Genomic DNA, 22,420 nt, shown 5'->3' on the forward strand with positions numbered 1-22,420 from the left:
ATGTAGAGGGTTTGTTGACTCAGGTTATCTGTGAATAGGCATGTTATTAGACCGTTTGAATGCATGGTTTTACACTAGTATTTTTTGGGGCCCTTGATAGCTTGCTGTTTGGTGTGAGCTAAAGCTCTCTGTTGAAGGCCGTACCTTGACCTACTTGGTTTAATTTTATAAATTGTTACTTGGATGGAGAGTGGTCTCATTGGCACTCATACCACATCTTCCTATATGTACATGTATGATAGGGAAATTAAAGTTAAACTCAAGATGTGCCATGCACATGCATGGTTGAGTTGACTCAGGTTGTGCTATGCACTGCACAGGGTTAATTTAATTTAGGATGTGCCATGGAGAAGGTTAGTTGACTCTAAGGCAGTGTAGTGCACAAGTTTAACAGGGTACGTTAAACTTAATTAAGTCAGGATGTGTCATGGAGAAGGTTAGTCGACTCTAAGGCAGTGTCCAGCACAAGTTTAACAGGGTAAGTTAAACTTAATTTAGTCAGGATGTGTCATGTGCCAATAAGATGAATCAGGCTGTCCTGTGCCTTATACACTGTATACAATAGTATGCCTAATTATATAAACATATCACAAATGTTTCATAAATACGTCAATTGAGGTATAATTCAGCACATTAATGGTTATGAGTATTACTGCCCTGTTCTGTTGACTGTTGTGAGGCTTGTGACAGTGAACTTCAACTTGTGTGTTTTTAGTGATATTTTTTTCTGTGGGGAGGGGGTATTTCAGTTCATTTGTCAAATAACGTTCCGTTTTTTTTTTTATAATAATCATGTCTAGGATAGTTTAGGTGTAGTACATACATTTTTGTTGATGCGATGCAACTGATGCTGGTGGTTCCATAATGGGATGGGAATATCTAAATATTAATCAAGTTCGAACACTATTTCCGGAAATTCTTTTTTATAAACTTTTGGATAATGCTGTACATAGAAAAATTAGTACTGTTTAAGTTAATGCATTATGAACGTCCCATTTTAATTAGAACGCTTGGAGCAAAAATCAATAAGGCCCGGGTTTTCTTGCGTGTCAGTCCCTTACATAAAAAAAATGGCAGAAGAATGTACATGTCCAGCTTGTGGGCTAAAAGTAAGACTTGTGTACAGCTTTACTGGATTTATCATCGGACTTTCGGTTTTCATTGTTTTTGGAATAAAATACGGAAATTGGAATGCTGCTTTGTGGGGACTAATTTCAGGTAAATATATAGAATGTAAAAACAAACTGTCAAAAATCAAGGTGTTGTACGTGAATCCTTGTTCTAATTATTGACCTTTCCCAAACCTGACATGTTATTATACCCTAAGAAGATAAATTGTTTTGAAAATGAATACCATTGTAATAATCATGACTTCTGATCCAGTCATGCTCATAATATATAATAGATGCGGATCCAGGATTTTGGGGAAAAAGGGGGATGGGTGTTAAAGATCTCATTAATAGAGTCCTTTCATACTCTGCATTCTTTACTTTAGGAGTAGAACCGGTAAAAAGCATACATTAACCGTACATTAAATGTAGTTCCACATGGAGAGCAACTCTCCCTGCCCTCCTAAATCTGTCTTTTTATATAACTTAAGGTTCCACTAAAGTCAAAATATAGGACGGTGAATATAATGTTTTATCAAAGAGGTTTTCTAATGCTACATGTATTAGCCTATAATGAGAATGCAGAATTGCAGTCAATTATTATGATTATTCTTATTCTTATATTATTATGTTTAAAAAGTTTTAAGTATTAATTGTTTTAAATTTTTTAAGTTTAATAGTTACTAGTACAGTTTAGATGCAAAAAAATATATTTTTCAAATGAATCATGACAGTCATTGAAAGTTTATATACCTTTAAACAAAAAATATTGAAGAGTGGAATTGTAAAGTCTGCACATATGATGTGCATATTGTAGACGAAACGCGCGTCTGATGTACTAAATTATAATCCTGGTACCTTTGATAACTATATATATATTGCTGCATCACTCATTTGAGTGGTTTCACCAAATATGAAACTAACTGAAACTTGCTCCCAAAACAACTTACTGGATATGTAGAAACTGCCATTAGATAAAACAAAAATGCAATATTAATGTTGATCTCAAATAAAAGTTTTCAAATTTATTTTTTATATACATATAACTTAAGTCCCAGTACACATTGAGGTGTATTACTCCTAGGACTATCTGAAATAACTGATTTTAAAAAATTTGCAATTTTGTCACAAATTGTGACTTTTTTGTTTTACCAAAATTTTAAACATATAGGTAAAGATTATATCTAATTATTAGTAAAATTTAAAAAAAAACCAACACTTTCTTCTTTTGAATAGCAAGGTTTATGCCTTTGGTGCATTCATTTAGCTGTAATTTTTTTTTTGTTGAAAAAAATGCCACATATCATAAATGTTCAGTGGTTGTCGTATGTTTATGTGGTTCATAAGTGTTTCTCGTTTCTCGTTTTTATATAGATTAGAATGTTGGTTTTCCCTGTTTGAATGGTTTTACACCAGTAATTTTTGGGACCATTAATCATAGCTTGCTGTTCAGTGTGAGCCAAGGCTCCATGTTGTGTTAAAGCCATACCTTGACCTATAATGGTTTACTTTTATAAATTGTGACTTGGATGGAGAGGTGTCTCATTGGCAATTTGGCATACAACATCTTCCTATATCTATTTACATAATAAACTGGTACTTTCTTAACAGAATTTTTACCAGCAGGACAGGTTTGGTTTTGGTTTGTCTGACAATCATTATCTAGTGATCTACATTGAATCTGGCTTGAACAATTTGTTCACTGTTTTGTTCATTCAATGAAATGTAGTTAATCCACATTCAATATCATTTTTTTCTACTGATCTGTAGTGAATTATGCTCTCATAACATAGTACTAAGTTTATTGTTTAATTCATCTATATGTTTTTAAAGCCATAGACAGTTTTTTTTAATTTTCAGGTTTGGCTGCATTAGGAACATTTTTTCTCCATTTATGGTATATGAAAAAGAAAAGTCAGGATCGTCTGCCAAATCTCAAGTTATTGATGTTGACTGGTTGCTTTATACAGTTAGCTGGAGTAGTAGGATTTGCTGTTTATTTAGCACTTGCTGTTACACAGAATCAAGGTAATATTTTGTCTTTATCATTGTTTTGTCTCCTTTTGAGATAGTAAAAAAGGCTAGTTTAGGTATGATGTTTTTTGGTGAGGCATCAATAATTTGTGGTAAGGTCAGTTTATTGGGAATGGTAAACCTTAGATATTTGGGCACCACCTCCTCAGTCATGGCCTATTGCAATTGACTTTAAAACTTTTGCATTGTTTACTTGTTAAATTTTTTGATTAGGTATTTTTATATGTATAAAAAAAAACAAAGGAGGAAAACATTGACATAAAGCTAAGTGTTATATGGTCAAACTAAGTTGAGTTAACTTCAATACATGTACTTCTTGATCATGCATGGGTTTAAAATTTAAAGCTCTGACATGAAAAGATAAATCAAAAGTATTCATGTGTTTAGTCATTTATATTAGTTATACTTAAATGACTGTAGCCATGGTAACATTAGCAAGATACATGTTAGATAGATAGATACTTTATTCTCTGAAAACTAGATACAAGTTTACAGAGAAACATACAATATAAATACAGACAAGACACAATAGTTAAGGTAAACAAATACAGTTATTATGATGACATACATGTTTAGTAACATGTAGAATTAATGATATTAGAAAGAAAAATGATCGGTAAGATGCTTAGGGGACGACCATTTGATATTCTGGGGGGGGGGGGGGGGGGGGGGGGGGGGGGGCAGGAGGATTTGTTTTTGATCGGTTATTTATTTTTGTAAACTGAGAGGACAGATTATTCATTTTCTGCACTATTGAAGCAAGATTTTTCATTTTCATTAAAGCAAGGGACTGATTATTCATTTTCACAACTATATTAATGATATTCGAAAAACATACAATTTTTTAAATATTTGTTAATTATGAATAATATAGGCAAGTCATTATGTACCATTCAATCAGAAAAATCATTATCCCCTGCAGAAATTTTAAGATCATTCAAGATTTCATTCATAACCTCAGTCACATACTTTTGTAAAAGAGGACAATATAATATACAAACATTTTTAAGATAATACATAGCGATACATGTACAGAACAAACGAAACACAAATACATAGTGATAAGTATATTATAAAAGACAATTGGAATACTAGTAATTAGATTAAGTATTTCATAATTTTCTTCACGAAATGAATCATTTATATTTCAAAGTAATATACATATATTGCATACATACATAGTATTTAAGTTAATTTAGTTTTGTTTGACCAAACCTAGCCTCTTTCAAAAGTATTGTCAAACATATTTCTCCGAGCAGAGCGAGGCAAAAAAATTTTTGAAGGGTTTTTGAATGCTGAAGGCCCAAGAAGCTATAGACCTGCTGAGTTATTTATTTTCAATACATTGCAAGTCAGGTCATTTATTTTCAAACTACCACAGAACAAACCATTTATTTTTGTGATTATCAAGGCTGAGTTATTTATTTTCAAAATCCTCCTGGCCCACCCCAGAATATCAAATGGTCGTCCCCTTATGCGATTACATTTACATGGAGGGACAAACTTTTTTATTAATACACGTAATACACAGTTAGAACTGTAAATCTGCATTAATTATCACATGATATATACTAGCTTTCCAAAGAATTAAAATTATAATAATTTGATCAAAGCTATTAAATGGTTGTTATGATGTTCTAGTTTTTAGCTTGTTATTGCTACTCTGTTAAAGATATAATAAAAATAATTAAGGTAATTATGAAGTGTTTTGTACAAGAAGACAAACATTTTTAAATCTGGTTTGAATAAATCTGATAACTTCCTATGCATTAGGTCCTGGAGTTATTTCCCCTGCAATGTTTAAGATAACAATTAATTTATAATACTGAACAGTTGAAGATCTTTTCACAACTGAATTTTCATAAGGTTGATGAGAAGCCAATTTTGGTTTCTTCTGGCATCAATTTATACTTTTTTATTCTAATTCCTGAAGTATAAAATTGAGAATGGAAATGGGGAATGTGTCAAAGAGACAACAACCCGACCAAATAAAAAAACAACAGCAGAAGGTCACCAACAGGTCTTCAATGTAGCGAGAAATTCCCGCACCCGGGGCGTCCTTCAACTGCATGGCCCCTAAACAAATATATACTAGTTCAGTGATAATGAAGGCCATACTAATTTCCAAATTGTACACCAGAAACTAAAATTAAAATAATACAAGACTAACAAAGGCCAGAGGCTCCTGACTTGGGACAGGCGCAAAAATGCGGCGGAGTTAAACATGTTTGTGAGATCTCAACCCTCTCCCTATACCTCTAGCCAATGTAGAAAAGTAAACGCATAACAATACGCACATTAAAATTCAGTTCAAGAGAAGTCCGAGTCTGATGTCAGAAGATGTATATATGGTTTCTATTTACTTTGCCTGAAATAAGGGAGACAATTAACTACTTTTGATTTTTCTAAAATATCACTTCCAGACTGAAAGCTTTCTTCACACCGATTCCAAAATCATTTGTTTTTTTATGGTCTTTTCTTTTAATTAAGAAGATAATATGCTTCTTCTGGTTTAAAACATATTAATACTTCCTGTCACATCAATATGATAGATGTTCAAAAAATTAATATATGGTTTAACTGTACTAAAATATATGCCTAAATGTGAAATATGTGCAAGTACATGTGCAAGAACTAGTTCTTGATTATAAAACACCTATTTAAAAGACATAGATCATCCAACCCTTTTGGAAGACCCAATGGCTTTTATTACTTTATTATTTACCAGTTAATGTCATTTGATACTTCAAATTTAACAAAAAATTTAAATATGCTTTATATACTTGAATGGCTTGAAATTTTAATTACTACCAAACATGTATACATACACTTTCATATCCTTTATCTTATCCAAATCTTTGAAAATGTATTGCGATCAAATTGTTGTCTCCCTGTACTCCTAGCTGCTTTTCGGTATGTAGTGACCTTAACCACAGGGTTTAGGCTAGGACTTTGATTGATTTTAGTCACTTTTGAATGATAAGCAAATCCACCTTTCCTAGATAGCAGCTTAACACTAGTACTACTAAAGTAGTTTTTGCATAGGGTTTATTACATGAACAAAATTATGACTATTGTTGTTTTTCGGTATTTCAGTAGGACGTCCATTTTCACTGAACTAGTATACCTTTTTGTTTAGGGCCCAGCTGAAGAATGCCTCAAAGTGTGAGAGTTTCACGCTGCATTGAAGACCCATTGGTGGCCTTCGGCTGTTGTCTGCTCTTTGGTCCAGTTGTTGTCCCTTTCACCCATTCCCCATTTCCATTCTCTATTTTATGTACTAATAAAACTAAAACTAAAAAGAGGTATTTCTTCAAGAGATACATATTGAATGTCTCAAAACAAAAACAAAAATGATATAATGAATCAATTGGTCAATGGTCCTGTATTTATTATTTTCTTAGTGTCTGCATATCTATGCTACAGAATAGAGAAATTGTTTAAATAATTAAAGTAAAGAATAGAGAGTTATGTGTGCTTAAATATACTCATTTATGCCTAAAAAAAAACATAAAAAATATCATTATCACTGAACTAATATATATTTGTTTAGGGGATAGCTGAAGGACGCCTCCGGGTGCGGGAATTTCTCACTACATTGAAGACCTGTTGGTGACCTTCTGCTGTTGTTTTTTTTTTTTATTTTGGTCGGGTTGTTGTCTCTTTGACACATTCCCCATTTCCATTCTCAATTTTATCAATTGATAATAATGGGCAAAACAAAAGTGCACAAAACAATTTAACATAAATACCTGGCTGTAAAAAGGATAATGCATAAAACCAGGAGAGGACAAAAAGCTTGACCATATCAACCAAAGAAATGAGGGGTAAACAACAGTACTAAATCTTTTTAAAACTCAAAGATTTGCACCAGTTCTTTTATAAAGGTATATATTTTCAGAGAAGATCCCATCTATGGATAATTAAGAAATGTGACAATGTGACAGTTACCAGGAAAAAAATAATGAGTACATTTAGAGTGCAACATACAGGTTTTGACAGTATACACAAGTGTCTATAGTACTCTATACAATATGTAAGACCCTAAACCATTCCTGGTCTATAAACTTTGGGGATAAATTAAACAGAAACAATCATATCATTAAAAGGAAGAAAAAGACATTTTTCTTGAAATATAATTGGTATCATGATCATGGAGGGATTATGTTTGTAAAAACATTCGATTTGAAATAATATTTTTATTTTTGTGTATTTACAGATCTAGTTATTCAGGGACAAGGATATTACTTAACAACAGTGTGGTGTTTCATGACTTGGAAATGGGGATTTTCCTTTTTTTTCTTTTCAAGGATGTATCGAAGACAGACATTAAATTCTTATGAAGAAATTAATGAAGTTTAAAATCTTATGCACAAATTGTACTATTATATATCATTTGTTAAAGGTATATTTTGTTGTTATGTTAACCGGGACATTATTTATTGACAGTATAAAAGTCCCATGTTGTAAGAGCTACAGTAAGTTGTTAGAGCCTTCTTGACTTAATTTTATATTTATTGTTGTTTGTACATATGTGCCAATTCTAAATATATTTTTTGTTTTTTCTTACTTATTGTTTTAATGAGGAAAACAGGTACTGGCTACAATTACCAGCAAAAAGTATCAAAAATTTCAGCAAATATACTCACAAGTAACTATTAGTTATTTCTTACTGTTACTTTTTGTGGGTAATCATCATAGCCAGTGTCTTTTAATAAATCTCGAAAAGGTATGACAATAAATTATATTGATGTTTTGGGAGGCGACTTTCCTGCTATGGAACTTGCGCCCTATGACAATAAATTCTGACTGAAGGTTGTTTTATTCAGAATACCAGACATAAGGATGCTAGTCTGGCGGCAGTGGTGTAAACTATATGTTTGACCCAGTATATGTGGTGTTAACTATGATTTTAAAGCAGTACATGGTGTAAACTATATGTTTAACCCAGTATATGTGATGTAAACTATGTTTTAACGCAGTACGTGGTGTAAACTATATGTTTAACCCAGTATATGTGGTGTAAACTATGTTTTTAACGCAGTACGTGGTGTAAACTATATGTTTAAAGCTTTATAGATCAGAATGTAGAAGATCTGGATACTTCTTTGTCTTGTATGTAGTCATTATAGATACCTTATGCCTTTCAGATGAAAATCCTCATTGAGGTCATTTTCATTGTTGAGGGACTGCTTGATAAAGTATGTGTAGTTTCTTTATATTAAGAGAATGTCTAACTTATTGTTTGTAAAGAGAATAACTGTTTGGTAAATATGATCCTTGCAAGGTCTTAATCACTTCATCTGAATTTGCCAGTTTTTATATCTCACCAATCTAATAGTAAGCTATTTGCACTATTGCAAAATTTTGTAATGAGTTAACTTTTAAACTACTGCAAAATCATTGCTGTCATATTATGTTATCACTATGTGTTGTCCTCATGGTTCAAAGACATTTGGTTTCAATATAATAACTTGAGTATAAGTAGATGATTTCTATGAACTTGTGCCACAATGTTCCTTAGTTTCTACTTTAAGAAAGTTGGGATTGCTTTTTGGGGTTATTGTTTTAACTGTTTATGAATTAGGGGCCATAAACAAGCATTGTTCTTGTTTTAGAACAGTGAATTGTGTGTAAGATTTCTATGAATTATACCACAAGGTTCCATACCTCAATTGGAAGGTTGGGATTGATTTTGGGGGTTATGGGTCCAAAGTGTTTTGGAATGAGGGACCAAAAAGGGGCCAGAAAACAATGATTTTCTGGTTAACAGAAAATTACTTGACTATAAACATATGGATTTCCATGAAATTGTACCACAAGGTCTATTTCAAAAAAGAAAGATATGGATTGAGTTTGGGGTCTATGGCCTTAACTGTTAAGGAATTAGGGGCCAAATAAAACTAGATTTCATTGAGATGGGAGCCATCTCTTTGGGCCCCGCTGTCAATAATGTGGGGTAAATAAGTTGTATGGATAATCTGATATGAAGCATTATTTGGAAGTTATTACATAGTCTCACATGTGATTTTAATCTAAGATTTTAAGTTAAAACTGATAAATATTCTCAACTTACTTTCATAGTATAATAGTGATATGACTGCATGATGTGAACTCATTGTTGACTACTCTAAGGTGACTTCTGGATATATGGATTGATGTTTGAACAATGTTTAAAGATGCTGCCCAATTGATATTTGTCACATATTTTTAGAATTATGCCTTCAATATATTATGACCCACCAAGTATAAAGTATGAAATATTAACGGTTCTCGAGAGGTAAAGCGGACACAATTTGTTAAGAACAACGAACGGATGGACAGACCAACGGACTGACCTTTGACCTAGGATGCATACATTATGACACATTTAATATATATGTTAAGTTGAAAATGTTTGTCAGGTATAAAGTATGAAATAATAACAGCTGTCCTCTCAAAATATAGTGTGGATCAAATTTGTTAGCGATGGACAGACCAACAGACAGACAGACCTTTGACCTAGGAAGTGGTACATACATCATGACACACCCTCTGGTGTTGGTTAAAATGGATGTCAAGTATAATATTTGAAATCATAATGGTTCTCAAGATATAGAGCGGACACAATCTTCACAACAGAACACAGGGTTGTCAACTGAAACCAAAGTTTTTTTGACGTTGACCTTTGACCTAGGAAGTTGTACATACATCATGACACGCCCTCTGGTGGTGGTTAAAATGGATGACAAGTATAAACTTTGAAATCATAACGGTTATCTAGATATGGAGCGGACACGATCTTCACCACAGGACACGGGGTTGTCAACTGAAACCAAAGGTTTTGACCTTGACCTTTGACCTAGGAAGTTGTACATACATCATGACACACCCTTGGGTGTTGGTTAATAATCATGTTAAGTATTAAGTATAAAATCATAACGGTTATCTAGATATGGAGCGGACACGATCTTCACCAAAGAACACAGGGTTGTCAACTGAAACCAAAGTTTTTGACCTTGACCTTTGACCTAGGAAGTTGTACATACATCATGACACACCCTCTGGTGGTGGTTAATATACATGTAAAGTATAAAGTATGAAATCATTATGGTTCTCTAGATATGGAGCGGACACGAAAGTGTTACGGACGGACGGACAGACGGACGGACAGACGGACGGACGGACAGACTGATCACTATAGGGCGACCCGCCTTTTCGGCGGGGCCCTAATTAAGAATGGAAATGAGGAATATGTCAAATATGTCGAAGAGACAACAACTGGACCAAAGATCCGAAAACAGCCTTTTAATACATGGACCTTGTATTAACTGCTTATTTCATGACCAATTTCAATGGGGTTTAATTCAAAGTCTTCAGTGATCTACAGTTTCTGACGGACTTCAATATTTGATAGCTAATGGTGTATTTAGACTTTTTATACGACCGCAAATTTTGAAAAAAATTTCGTCGTATATTGCTATCACGTTGGCGTCGTCGTCGTCGTCGTCGTCGTCGTCGTCGTCGTCGTCCGAATACTTTTAGTTTTCGCACTCTAACTTTAGTAAAAGTGAATAGAAATCTATGAAATTTTAACACAAGGTTTATGACCACAAAAGGAAGGTTGGTATTGATTTTGGGAGTTTTGGTCCCAACATTTTAGGAATTAGGGGCCAAAAAGGGCCCAAATAAGCATTTTCTTGGTTTTCGCGCTATAACTTTAGTTTAAGTTAATAGAAATCTATGAAATTTTTACACAAGGTTTATGACCACAAAAGAAAGGTTGGGATTGATTTTGGGAGTTTTGGTTGCAACAGTTTAGGAATAAGGGGACAAAAAAGGGCCCAAATAAGCATTATTCTTGGTTTTCGCACAATAACTTTAGTTTAAGTTAATAGGAATCAATGAAATTTATACACAATGTTTATGACCACAAAAGGAAGGTTGGTATTGATTTTGGGAGTTTAGGTCCCAACAGTTTAGAAATTAGGGGCCAAAAAGGGACCCAAATAAGCATTTTTCTTGGTTTTCGCACCATAACTTTAGTACAAGTAAATAGAAATCTATGAAATTTATACACAAGGTTTATGACCATAAAAGGAAGGTTGGTATTGATTTTGGGAGTTTTGGTCCTAACAGTTTAGGAAAAAGGGGCCCAAAGGGTCCAAAATTAAACTTTGTTTGATTTCATCAAGAATTGAATAATTGGGGTTCTTTGATATGCGGAATCTAACTGTGTATGTAGATTCTTAATTTTTGGTCCATTTTCAAATTGGTCTAAATTAAGGTCCAAGGGTCCAAAATTAAACTTAGTTTGATTTTGACAAAAAATTAATCGGTTGGGTTCTTTGATATGCTGAATCTAAAAATGTATTTAGATTCTTGATTATTGGCCCAGTTTTCAAGTTGGTCCAAGTCGAGGTCCAAAATTAAACTTTGTTTGATTTCATTAAAAATTGAATAAATGGGGTTCTTTGATATGCCAAATGTAACTGTGTATGTAGATTCTTCATTTTTGGTCCTGTTTTCAAATTGGTCTACATTAAAGTCCAAAGGGTCCAAAATTAAACTTAGTTTGATTTTAACAAAAATTGAAATCTTGGGGTTCTTTGATATGCTGAATCCAAACATGTACTTAGATTTTTGATTATGGGCCCAGTTTTCAAGTTGGTCCAAATCAGGATCTAAAATATTATATTAAGTATTGTGCAATAGCAAGTCTTTTCAATTGCACAGTATTGCACAATGGCAAGAAATATCTAATTGCACAATATTGTGAAATAGCAATATTTTTTTTTAATTAGAGTTATCTTTCTTTGTCCAGAATAGTAAGCAAGAAATATCTAATTGCACAATATTGTGAAATAGCAATATTTTTTTTTAATTGGAGTTATCTTTCTTTGTCCAGAATCAACTCAAATCTTTGTTATATACAATGTATATTCACTTTTTACTACCAACTGATAAATTAAAATAATCTTTACCATTCAGTGATAACAAGCAGTTTTTTTTACATCTTAATATTTTATGATGTATTTAAATGAGTAGTTATTGTTGCAAACTTCATTAGAAATTTAATTGAGATTTATTTGGAATAAGGGAAAGGGGGATGTGATTAAAAAAATGGGTTCAATTTTCTCATTTGAAATGAAATTTCATAAATAAAATGAAAATTTCTTCAAACATTTTTTTGAGAGGATTAATATTCAACAGCATAGTGAATTTCTCTAAGAGAAAACAAAAATTTTAAGGTCATTAGAACACATTCATTCTGTGTCAGAAACCTATGCTGTGTCAACTATTTAATCACAATCCAAATTTATAGCTGAATCCAGCTTGAATGTTGTGTCCATACTAGCCCCAACCGTTCAGGGTTCAACCTCTGGGGTCGTATAAAGCTACGCCCTGCGGAGCATCTGGTTTAATTTTGGTCCCCGCTTTTAATTGATCCACATTGAGGTTCAAAGGATCCAAAAATAAAATTTGTTTGAGTTCATCAAATATGCAAAATTTAAGAGAATATTTGGATATAAAAAAGAAGATATGGTTTGATTGTCAATGAGACAACTCTCTATAAGAGAGTAACTGACACAGAAATTAAAAAAACTATAGGTCACAGCCTTCAACAATGAGCAAAGCACATTCCCATAGTTAGCTATAAGATGTTTATTTTGAGGCACCTTTTTCAAATTGGTCCTCATTCCAATTTCATGGTCCATTTAACATAGAAAATGATAGTGGGAGTGGGGCATCAGTGTACTATGGACACATTCTTGTTTTAAATTATTTTTGACCCGGTTTTAATTTGGTTCACATTAAGGTTGAAAGTGTTAAAAATGGAACTAAGTTTTTGAACAAAAATTGAATTCTTGGTTTTTGTTCTTTGATATGCTGAATCTAAACATGCTTTTTTTTTTGTAATGTGTTTATTGGCAAAGAACTTCATATATGTAATATAATTATAGTAAATAAGTTCATAGTACATCAGCAAAATCGAGACAAGTACATAAAGTTGATATTTTGAATCCTTCTATAAACGTATATTAATATTATTAATAATTTTAAAAAAGAATAGAAAATCTAAATCTAAGGTAGCATGGATTGGGTAGATATTTTTATTACGTGAGAGTTAGCTTATAAAATCATTCTATTAGTAATGAGCCAGGGCAGGTGTACGCTCTTTGCAATGGTTTATTTTTATAAAATATTATTTTTTCAATGAACAAATTTATATTAATAAAAATATTAACAAATTTTAAGGCTACACTATTTACTTGTCCACATTGCATTTTTGTTTTGTATATATAATATTTGGTTAATAGTATTATGAGATTTCTTATGTAGTTTTTTTCTGTTTTTTCTAATATCCCAAATAAGACAATATCTAAATTAAGTGGTAGTTCAATTTGGACTTTTGCAAATATCCATTTATTAAGTTCTTCCCAAACATCAAAAACTTTAGGACATGTCCAGAATATATGTTCAATAGTTTCTATTGAGCCTGAACAGAAAGTGCATTTATTGTTTTGTCTGACTTTAATTTTGTAGAGAAATTTATTAGTTCCCAAAATTCTGTGATTAATCCTGTATTGGAGCTACTGTAATTTTGAGTTTTTAGTAATGCAAAATGGAAGTCTGTATATTTTATTCCAAATAATATTATGTCTATTTAGGATTAATGACCACTTTTCCTGTGATGTGATATTGGTTATTTTTTCATTTAAAACATTATACATGTCTTTTGATCCTTTTGTAGATTTCATAAATATAGAAATAGTAGTTGGTTTAATTGGCCCATAAGGCTTCATAAGCTGATTATTTTTAATATTAAGACTTTTCATGAATAAACAGCTGACATTACTCCTTGAAATATAAGAAAGTTGGTATCAACATCATATGTTTTTTTTAAATTCCTGCCAATTCATTAAATGTCCATCATTATCAATTAAATCATTTATTAGCCAGACGCCCTTTTCAGTCCATTTTTTATACAGAGGGGTTTGGTTACCAATTTTAATTTCTTTATAATTCCAAAGATTAGATGGATAAAATCATATTCGTTCTTAATAGCTACTTTGGTTTGTAGTTCAGTCCAAGCATTAAAAACCTCCAGCCAAAAAGGATTTCTTACTTGTGTTCTTGGACCTACCAAGAATAATTCATTTAATTCAATTTTTTCAGTACAAACTAGTAACTTACAATAGTTATTAGTTTGTTTGATTATTCTTCTTATCCAAGTTAGTTTTAATCCTTTGATGTATTGTTTTAGATTTAACATGTTAAGTCCACCCAGTTCATATATTTGAGCAATTGTTTCCCTTTTAATTTTGTCTGGTTTACCATCCCAAATAAAATCAAATATTTTTTTTATGAATTGATTTAGTAATCCATTATTAAGATTTGGTAAAGTTAAAAATAGTTGATTGAGCTTTGAAATTATAAGACTTTTAATTATTGTAACATAAATTAGATTTTTTCCTTTGATGTTTTTATGAAATAATTTGCTTAAAAAGTGTGGTGAGGGAAAACCATGGTATATTATATGCAAATTAATGTTGTACCATACTTTGCTAATTAAATATGCAACTCAACTACAATTCAAAGGAAAAAAGGCGGAGCTTCAGCCATGGTATAACATATTCATGTTCATGTTATTCCATGGTTGAAGCTCCACCTTTTCAGTTTTAAATGTATCCGGCTCTTAAATATTTAGAAAACTGTTAAACGTACTAAAAGGTCAAGATCTTCATTTGTTTTCATTTCATAACAAAAAGCAAAAAATAATGTGAACCCAAATCTTAGAGACCTTTTTCAAACTATATAGGATTGTTACGAATTCCCCTAATTTTGGAAACAATTACTAAATGTTTCTTCTTAAAGTTGTGAAAAAAATGAAATGTGAAACTATTATTTCCTGAGCGAAGATCCAATTAAATTTCGATTTAAAAAAGGGGGTACCTATAGAAAAAGGAATAAATATCGGCTACAAATATCTGTGAAAAACATGATTTTTTTGCGATCAATTAGGGGAACGTACACTATCTACGATCCCTGGATCCGCTACTGTTAAAAATACAGTGTTTTATCATTAAAATTGTGTTTTAATAAAATTAATAATCTAATAATCGAATTAATAAAATAACAGAAGAAAGCAGTTTGTACGAAAACTAAAAATGTACAAATATGCATTTTTCAATGAGATGAAAATTCTGTAAAATATGATTAATTTGTATGATACTTGAAAACAAAAAAAACAATTCTTACCACCATTAGACAGCAACCATTTGATTTTCGGGGGGGGGGGGGGGGGGGGCTATGGTTTTTTTTGGGAAAAAAAGTTTGTTTCCAGTTTTTGGGGAAAAAAATAATTTGTTTTGAATTCTGAAAAAAAAATTGTTTGTTACCCCCTCAGCTGCCACTATATGTAATGCTAAAATTGAAAGACAAAAAATGTTCACGACTAGTCGCGAAAAAAATAGATTGTTTTTCGCCGCAGGTGAAAAAAAAAGTTTGTACAGAAAAAAAATTCTGAAAAAAAATTTGTTTGTTACCCCCTCAGCTGCCACTATATGTAATGCTAAAATTGAAAGACAAAAAATGTTCACGACTAGTCGCGAAAAAAATAGATTGTTTTTCGCCGCAGGTGAAAAAAAAAGTTTGTAAAGAAAAAAAATTCTGAAAAAAAAATTGTTTGTTACCCCCTCAGCTGCCACTATATGTAATGCTAAAATTGAAAGACAAAAAATGTTCACGACTAGTCGCGAAAAAAATAGATTGTTTTTCGCCGCAGGTGAAAAAAAAAGTTTGTACAGAAAAAAAAACGGCACCGGATGACCACCCCCTGGATCCGCCTCTGCATACCTATTGCTTCAGGTAGTGAGTTCCAGTCCGAAATAGTGCGAGGATAAAATGAAAATTTATAGAAATCTTTATTTGTGGATATTTGCCTAAATTTATGTTTCCCCCTAGTGTTTCTATCAGAAATTGTTAAGTTGTCCTTAGGAACTTCAACTAACCCCCAATTTATTTTATACAGCATAGTTAATCTAGCATTTTTCCTTCTTAATTCTAAATTTTCCCATTCCAATGATTTTATTAAATTTGAAACTGCTCCAGGTGATCTGTCTTTATAATCATTGAAGACAAACCTGGCTGCCTTACGCTGTACCTGCTCAACCTGAGTGATGTGTTGTTTTTTGTACGGATCCCAGACAGGGGAAGAGTATTCGACGACCGGAAGGACAAGTGATGTGTACGTAAGGTTTTTAACCTTACGTGTGCAGTTTTTTAAGTTCCTACGAAGAAAACCTAAGGTTTTATTTGCCTTACAAGTAATATTGTTAATATGCGTTCCCAAATCAAGATCATGGCTTATAGTTACGCCTAAATATTTACTGTCTTTTACTGCTTCTAAAATAAAATTATGTAATATATAATCAAAAGTGGAAGGTTTACTTTTTTTAGAAATATGAATTACATAACACTTCTCAGGATTAAAATTCATTTGCCAATCCGCTTCCCATTTTACTAAACTAGACAAATCTTTTTGAAGTAATTGTGCATCAGAACTATAATTATTTACATTTCTATATAATAAACAGTCATCTGCAAAAAGTCTTGCATTGCAAGTTACATGTTCGGGTAGGTCATTTATAAAGAGTAAAAATAATGTTGGGCCTAAAACTGTTCCCTAAGGGACACCAGAATCAACTGCTAATTTTGAAGATTTTACACCGTTTAGTAGTACTTGCTGTTGCCTGTCAGCTAAAAAGTCATTTATCCAATTTAAATTTTGATTTCTAATACCATAAAATTCTAATTTCTGGGCTAATCTTTTATGGGGGACTTTATCGAAAGCTTTGGAAAAATCTTAAAGTATGACATCTATTTGGTTACCATATCCCAATGATTTAGCAAGATCTTGTATGCTGATGATAAGTTGGGTCTCACAAGACCTTTTGCTTCTAAACCCATGCTGAATATCATTTAATATGTTATTAATTGTAAGGTGTTTCCTTATGTTGCTTGTTAAAATATGTTCTAAAATTTTGCAACATATTGCAGTTAATGAAACTGGTCTATAACTAATAGCGTTATGCTTGTCACCTTTTTTAAATATAGGTACAACATTAGCCTGCTTCCAATCATTTGGGATTTTACCAGTATCAATAGATTTTTGGAAAAAGAATGTCAAAAACTTGCGCAAACAACCATACACGGGGCGCAAAACTAAATAAAAATTGGGAAAATCTGACATTTCCTTTCCTTTTTGCAAATTCAGGGGTTCTATTACATGAAATACACAAAAGATCATACACGAGGCGCAAACGTGACTTGCGCGAGCTTCTATTTCATTGGATAAAACTGTAACGTGATCAATTTCCAATATAAGTTGAAGGTCTTGAAGCTGTCAATCATTTTATTTATATTACAAATTTTATATACCATGTGTCTTACTCATTAACATATTTAAACAAACTCATCCTTCGGATTCGTTTGTTTAAATATGTTAACTCCTAAAAACCATGGTATATATAGTACTTGTAATTTTTCCAATTGGGGATAAGTATTTGTTAGACCAGCTTTTCATTGTTCTTTCTAACTCTTTAAATTTGGGTTCAAAATTTAGTGTTTCCATTTCTTGTAAGTCTACTGAATATTTAATACCCAAGAGCGTAAATCTGTTGGAACCCCACTCCAATCCCCACTTTACACACATTGTATCTTGGCTATATTTCTTTTTCCCAATCCAAACTACCTTTGTTTTCTCTAAATTCATCCTGAGACCAGACCATTCAGCATATAGTTCTAAAACACAAAAAAATCATCTAAGGATTCTGGTGAACCATCTAAAATAAGTGTGGTGTTCATCATTCTGAGTCTTCAATAGTAATACCTTTTATGTATTCGTTTTTGTCGAGCCTGCAACTTTTGTTGCAGAAAGCTCGACATAGGGATAGTGTTCCGGCGGCGGCGGTGTTAGCTCACTTCTTAAAAGGTTTATATTTTAGAAGGTGAAAGACCTGGATACTTCATACTTTGTATATATATGCCTCATGTTACGAAGTTTCCGTCAGTCACATGTCCAATGTCCTTGACCTCATTTTCATGGTTCAGTGACCACTTGAAAAAAAAGTTCAGAATTTTTGTAATGTTGAATTCTCTCTTATTATAAGTAGTAGGATAACTATATTTGGTATGTGCGTACCTTGCAAGGTCCCCATGCCCGTCAGACAGTTTTCACTTGACCTCGACCTCATTTCATGAATCAGTGAACAAGGTTAAGTTTTGGTGGTCAAGTCCATATCTCAGATACTATAAGCAATAGGGCTAGGATATTTGGTGTATGGAAGGACTGTAAGGTGTACATGTCCAACTGGCAGGTGTCACCTGACCTTGACCTCATTTTCATGGTTCAGTGGTTATAGTTAAGTTTTTGTGTTTTGGTCTGTTTTTCTCATTCTTTATGCAATAGGTCTACTGTATTTGTTGTATGGAATGATTGTAAGGTGTACATGTCTAGCGGGTAGATGTCATCTGACCTTGACCTCATTTTCATGGTTCAGTGGTCAAAAGTTATTATTTTAAGTTTTGGTCTTTTTATTTAAACCTATATGCCAAAGGTCAACTATATTTGGTATACTGAAATATATTATGATCTTAATGTCAATCCCGCAGGTTTTATTTGACCATGACCTCAATTTCACGGTTTATTGCACAGTGTTAAGTTTTTGTGTTTTGGTCTATTTTTCTTAAACTTTAAGTAATAGGTCAACTATATTTGTTGCATGGAAGCATTGATAGCTGTTCATGTCTGCCTGGCATGGTTCATCTGACCTTGACCTCATTTGCATGGTTCATTGGTCTTTGTTTAGCTATCTTGGTTAATGTTAAGTTTATGTGACAGTTGTAATAAAGTTTTATATTTAGGACTATCAACATAATATCAATGATTAGTAAAGAAGGCGAGACATTTCAGTGTGTGCAATCTTGTTTTTTAAGGAATATTCCTAAAATTTCTGCACATAACAAGAAAATGTAAGGGGATAAAGGATCCCCTTGTCTGCAACCTCTTCCAATTGTAAAAAAATCGGATAGAAAATTATTCTGCGTTATTGCTGATTCAATATTTGTAAAAAAAGTTTGAACCCAATGTTTTATGGAATTTCCAAAGTTGAAAAAGTCAAGAACTTGTTCTATGAAAATCCAGGGTATTGTATCAAAAGCTTTTTCGAAGTCAATGAGAAGGAGAATGCCTGGGATATCATTTTCTTCAGTGTAGTGTAGTAAATCATATATTAATCTGGTGTTTTCACCAATAAATCTACCAGGTATAAATCCGGTCTTGTCATTATTAATTAAAATTGTTAAAACTGACTTTATCCTTTCTGCAATGCAACTTGATGCCAATTTATATATATTAACGTTGTGCACGATGTTCCTACAACAAGACGTTACACCACCACGACGTCAAAGAGAGTTTTCTGAAACTTTTGAGGCACGTTTATTCAATTTGCAAGTTTCATTTGCTTTTTTCGTGTAGTTGGTTGATTCTAAATCTGTAATTTGTGATGTCTATTTACCATGAATTTATTTATATCAAGTTGTGGAAATCGATTAAATATTTTTTACCCATAATTAACCTTAAAATGTTGTATTGTCGTAAGTAATGAACTTGAAGGAAGGGAAAATGGGACAGAAGTATACGGTTTTCAATAAATGAATTATAACAAAACTTCACTCGCAGACTGCTAAGATTGCATGGTGAATATCATCTGTCATTGTAAATTTTTCATATCTTGATTCAACCCTTATACAAATATATATATATATATATCCGACACTCTGCAAGTAAATACAAACATATTTACCCTTGATTAATTTGAATTGATCTGTATTAAAAAATTGCTTGACACATAATTTGTCGCAATACAACCATTAAATAAATTATCATAACCCGATCTTGAAAATATTTTTCCAGTCATTTGAAGTTGCCTTCTTTCAAAATGTACTAATCTTCTCCTGAATCGTCCGTATAATACGGGGTTGCATCAATTCAATGAAACTGTTTTTGTCGCTGTTTCCGAAAAGTCTTTCAGTTACCTCCGTTGCATGCACAACATGCACCGTGGGTTTTTTTCGACAACCAGCAATTTTTTTTTTAAATTTCACCAAACGGATTCGTTTAAAGTATCGGGAATATACAATGGAACAAATTTTGCACATGTAACGTCGAAAAAAGAAGCGTTTGTATGTTTTTTCGACGTTTTTCGACGTTGGGACAAAATGGCTACCGTTTTGTTATGTTTCGTAGCATTTTATTCCTGTAAGACCCAAACATGCAGTTAATAAAAAAAAGAATCTAGACTTTATGTTCTTTTTGTGTATCTAAATTTTGCTTTGGTAAATTATAAAATACTTATTGAAATATCAGGTAACAAACCCGCATTAATTGCTTGGACAAATGAAATATCAACTTGGACAAAATGGCTACCGCTTGAAAAACGACTGTGTGGAGATGGTTTTATAGAATCTACTATTTTTAAACTCACGAACAATGAGGCAAATGTTTGTTCTTTCGGTATATGTTATAATTATCTCACATTTGTTAGACATTTTTAGCTATGTCTACTTATAAAACTACCTTTTAGACGTTAAGTCTACGAAAAACGTCATTGGACATTTTTCACATTCCAGCTTAATATGGAGCCACCGAGTCAAACGAAATTCGACAAAAGAACGGCTTCAATTTAACCAAGAACTGACACACTTCGTTGCTTCTGCCAAGTTTTGGGAAGATCAGAGAATAAGAAATGGGATCACTATACATAAGAGATAAAACAGTTGTTCAAAAATGTAACGTTGGACATTCTTTTTTTTTCATATAGCTTTGTTGTTTTACTCCTCAAATATACTAGATATTACTAAGCATATGACCAAGAGCTATAAGAACATAAAGGAAAACATATACTGAATTAGTTTTTATAGTGGTTAGCGATAATTAACAATTTATTTTGTTTTGCGGAGGAAATTTCAAAGATTCTGTTTGAAAATCATAGGGGTTGTAGGAACATCGTGCGTGACGTTATTATTTAAATATTTAGATTTTTGATTTTGGTTAGAATTTATCAAAAATTGACATCTGGGTGTTCTTTGATATGTGAAAACTAAAAGATATAAGAAGATGTTGTATAAGTGCCAATGAGACAACTCTCTATCCAAGCCACAATTGTAAAAGTACACCATTATAGGTCAAAGGACGGTTTTCAACACAGAGCCTTCTCTCATACCAAACAGCTAGCTTTAAAGGGCCCTAAAAATTACTAGTGTACCATTCAAACGAAAAAAACAATGGTCTAATCTATACGAAAAAGGAGAAACGAGGAACACCAAGTCTTATGAACCACATGATCAACAAACGACAACTACCGAGCATTAGGTTCCTGACTTAGTACAGATGCAAACAAATGCACGGGTTTAAACGGTTTTATAGGTTTCAACCTCACCAGAACAATATTGTTACATCACAACACAAAAAGACACACTATAATCAAGGATTTGTATAGTAACTATACAAATCCTTGCTATTATATATCAATTGAAATTGCGTAACTCAATTGAAAGACCAATTAACATTAATTATAAGTGAACAAACAAATGTGATCTATGACACAACGTAAATGCAAAATCAATAAAATAAGGGGTGAGATGTTAAAAAATATCAGGAAAGAAAACCATGACCTTGAAAAAATGCAGCCAAAGAGAATAATGTACACAAGTAAATAAAAACAATTCTGTTGAATGGTATACAGTATAAATGGAGAACGGACATATTATACCAAAAAATAATATTGTTGTTTTTGGTACAAGAACAGGAGTGAAAATTTATAGTCATACCAAACACTTATCAAAGCTGGTATACATTGAAAATAGAGAGATGAGATGTCAAAAAAGCATTACAAATTGTATCAACAGGTCAAATTAATACGGATATACGATTTGAAAGTATTAGCAGTTGTTGAAATCTTTAAAAAAAAAAAAAAAAAACAATTAATAATAAAAAAAAATCATGCAACAGAGACTAAAACATAATTATCCTAGAGATTTAAAGTATGTTGACGTCATAGACGGCAAAGGCAAACTTTTTATGTCTTCAAATTGGTAATCTATATACCATGTTTTATAAAGGAAGCTGGCTTGTCATGTTTTGGGGTTTTTTTGTCAGATTTTCGGAAGCCTCTGGTTTTATCCATTTGAATGCCTTGAAAAAAATTGCCTGGTGACCCCCATTTTTCTGT

At 32.2% G+C, this 22,420-nt stretch overlaps 2 protein-coding genes across 4 annotated transcripts in view; one reads left to right on the plus strand and one right to left on the minus strand.

Moving 5' to 3' along the window:
• LOC134708051 (early growth response factor homolog 1-like) overlaps positions 1-2,819 on the minus strand; it is a 25,832-nt gene extending 23,013 nt beyond the window's left edge. Inside the window, exon 1 of one of the 3 annotated variants that reach the window (XM_063568325.1) lies at positions 2,730-2,819. The gene's annotated coding sequence lies outside the window, so the exon portion shown is untranslated. Of the gene's footprint in view, positions 1-823; positions 933-1,245; positions 1,271-2,729 lie in introns of those variants that run through there. The other 2 variants (XM_063568326.1, XM_063568323.1) reach the window with 2 other exon arrangements.
• On the plus strand, positions 1,071-7,712 carry LOC134708052 (heme transporter hrg1-B-like). The gene is made up of 3 exons (XM_063568327.1): positions 1,071-1,218; positions 2,970-3,137; positions 7,363-7,712. The coding sequence occupies exons 1-3, from the start codon at positions 1,071-1,073 to the stop codon at positions 7,503-7,505; spliced, it is 459 nt and encodes a 152-aa protein (XP_063424397.1). The 3' UTR covers positions 7,506-7,712.
• Positions 7,713-22,420: the final 14,708 nt, after the last annotated feature.

This window comes from Mytilus trossulus, chromosome 2, assembly GCF_036588685.1.
Source record: "Mytilus trossulus isolate FHL-02 chromosome 2, PNRI_Mtr1.1.1.hap1, whole genome shotgun sequence".
Lineage (NCBI taxonomy): Eukaryota > Metazoa > Mollusca > Bivalvia > Mytilida > Mytilidae > Mytilus > Mytilus trossulus.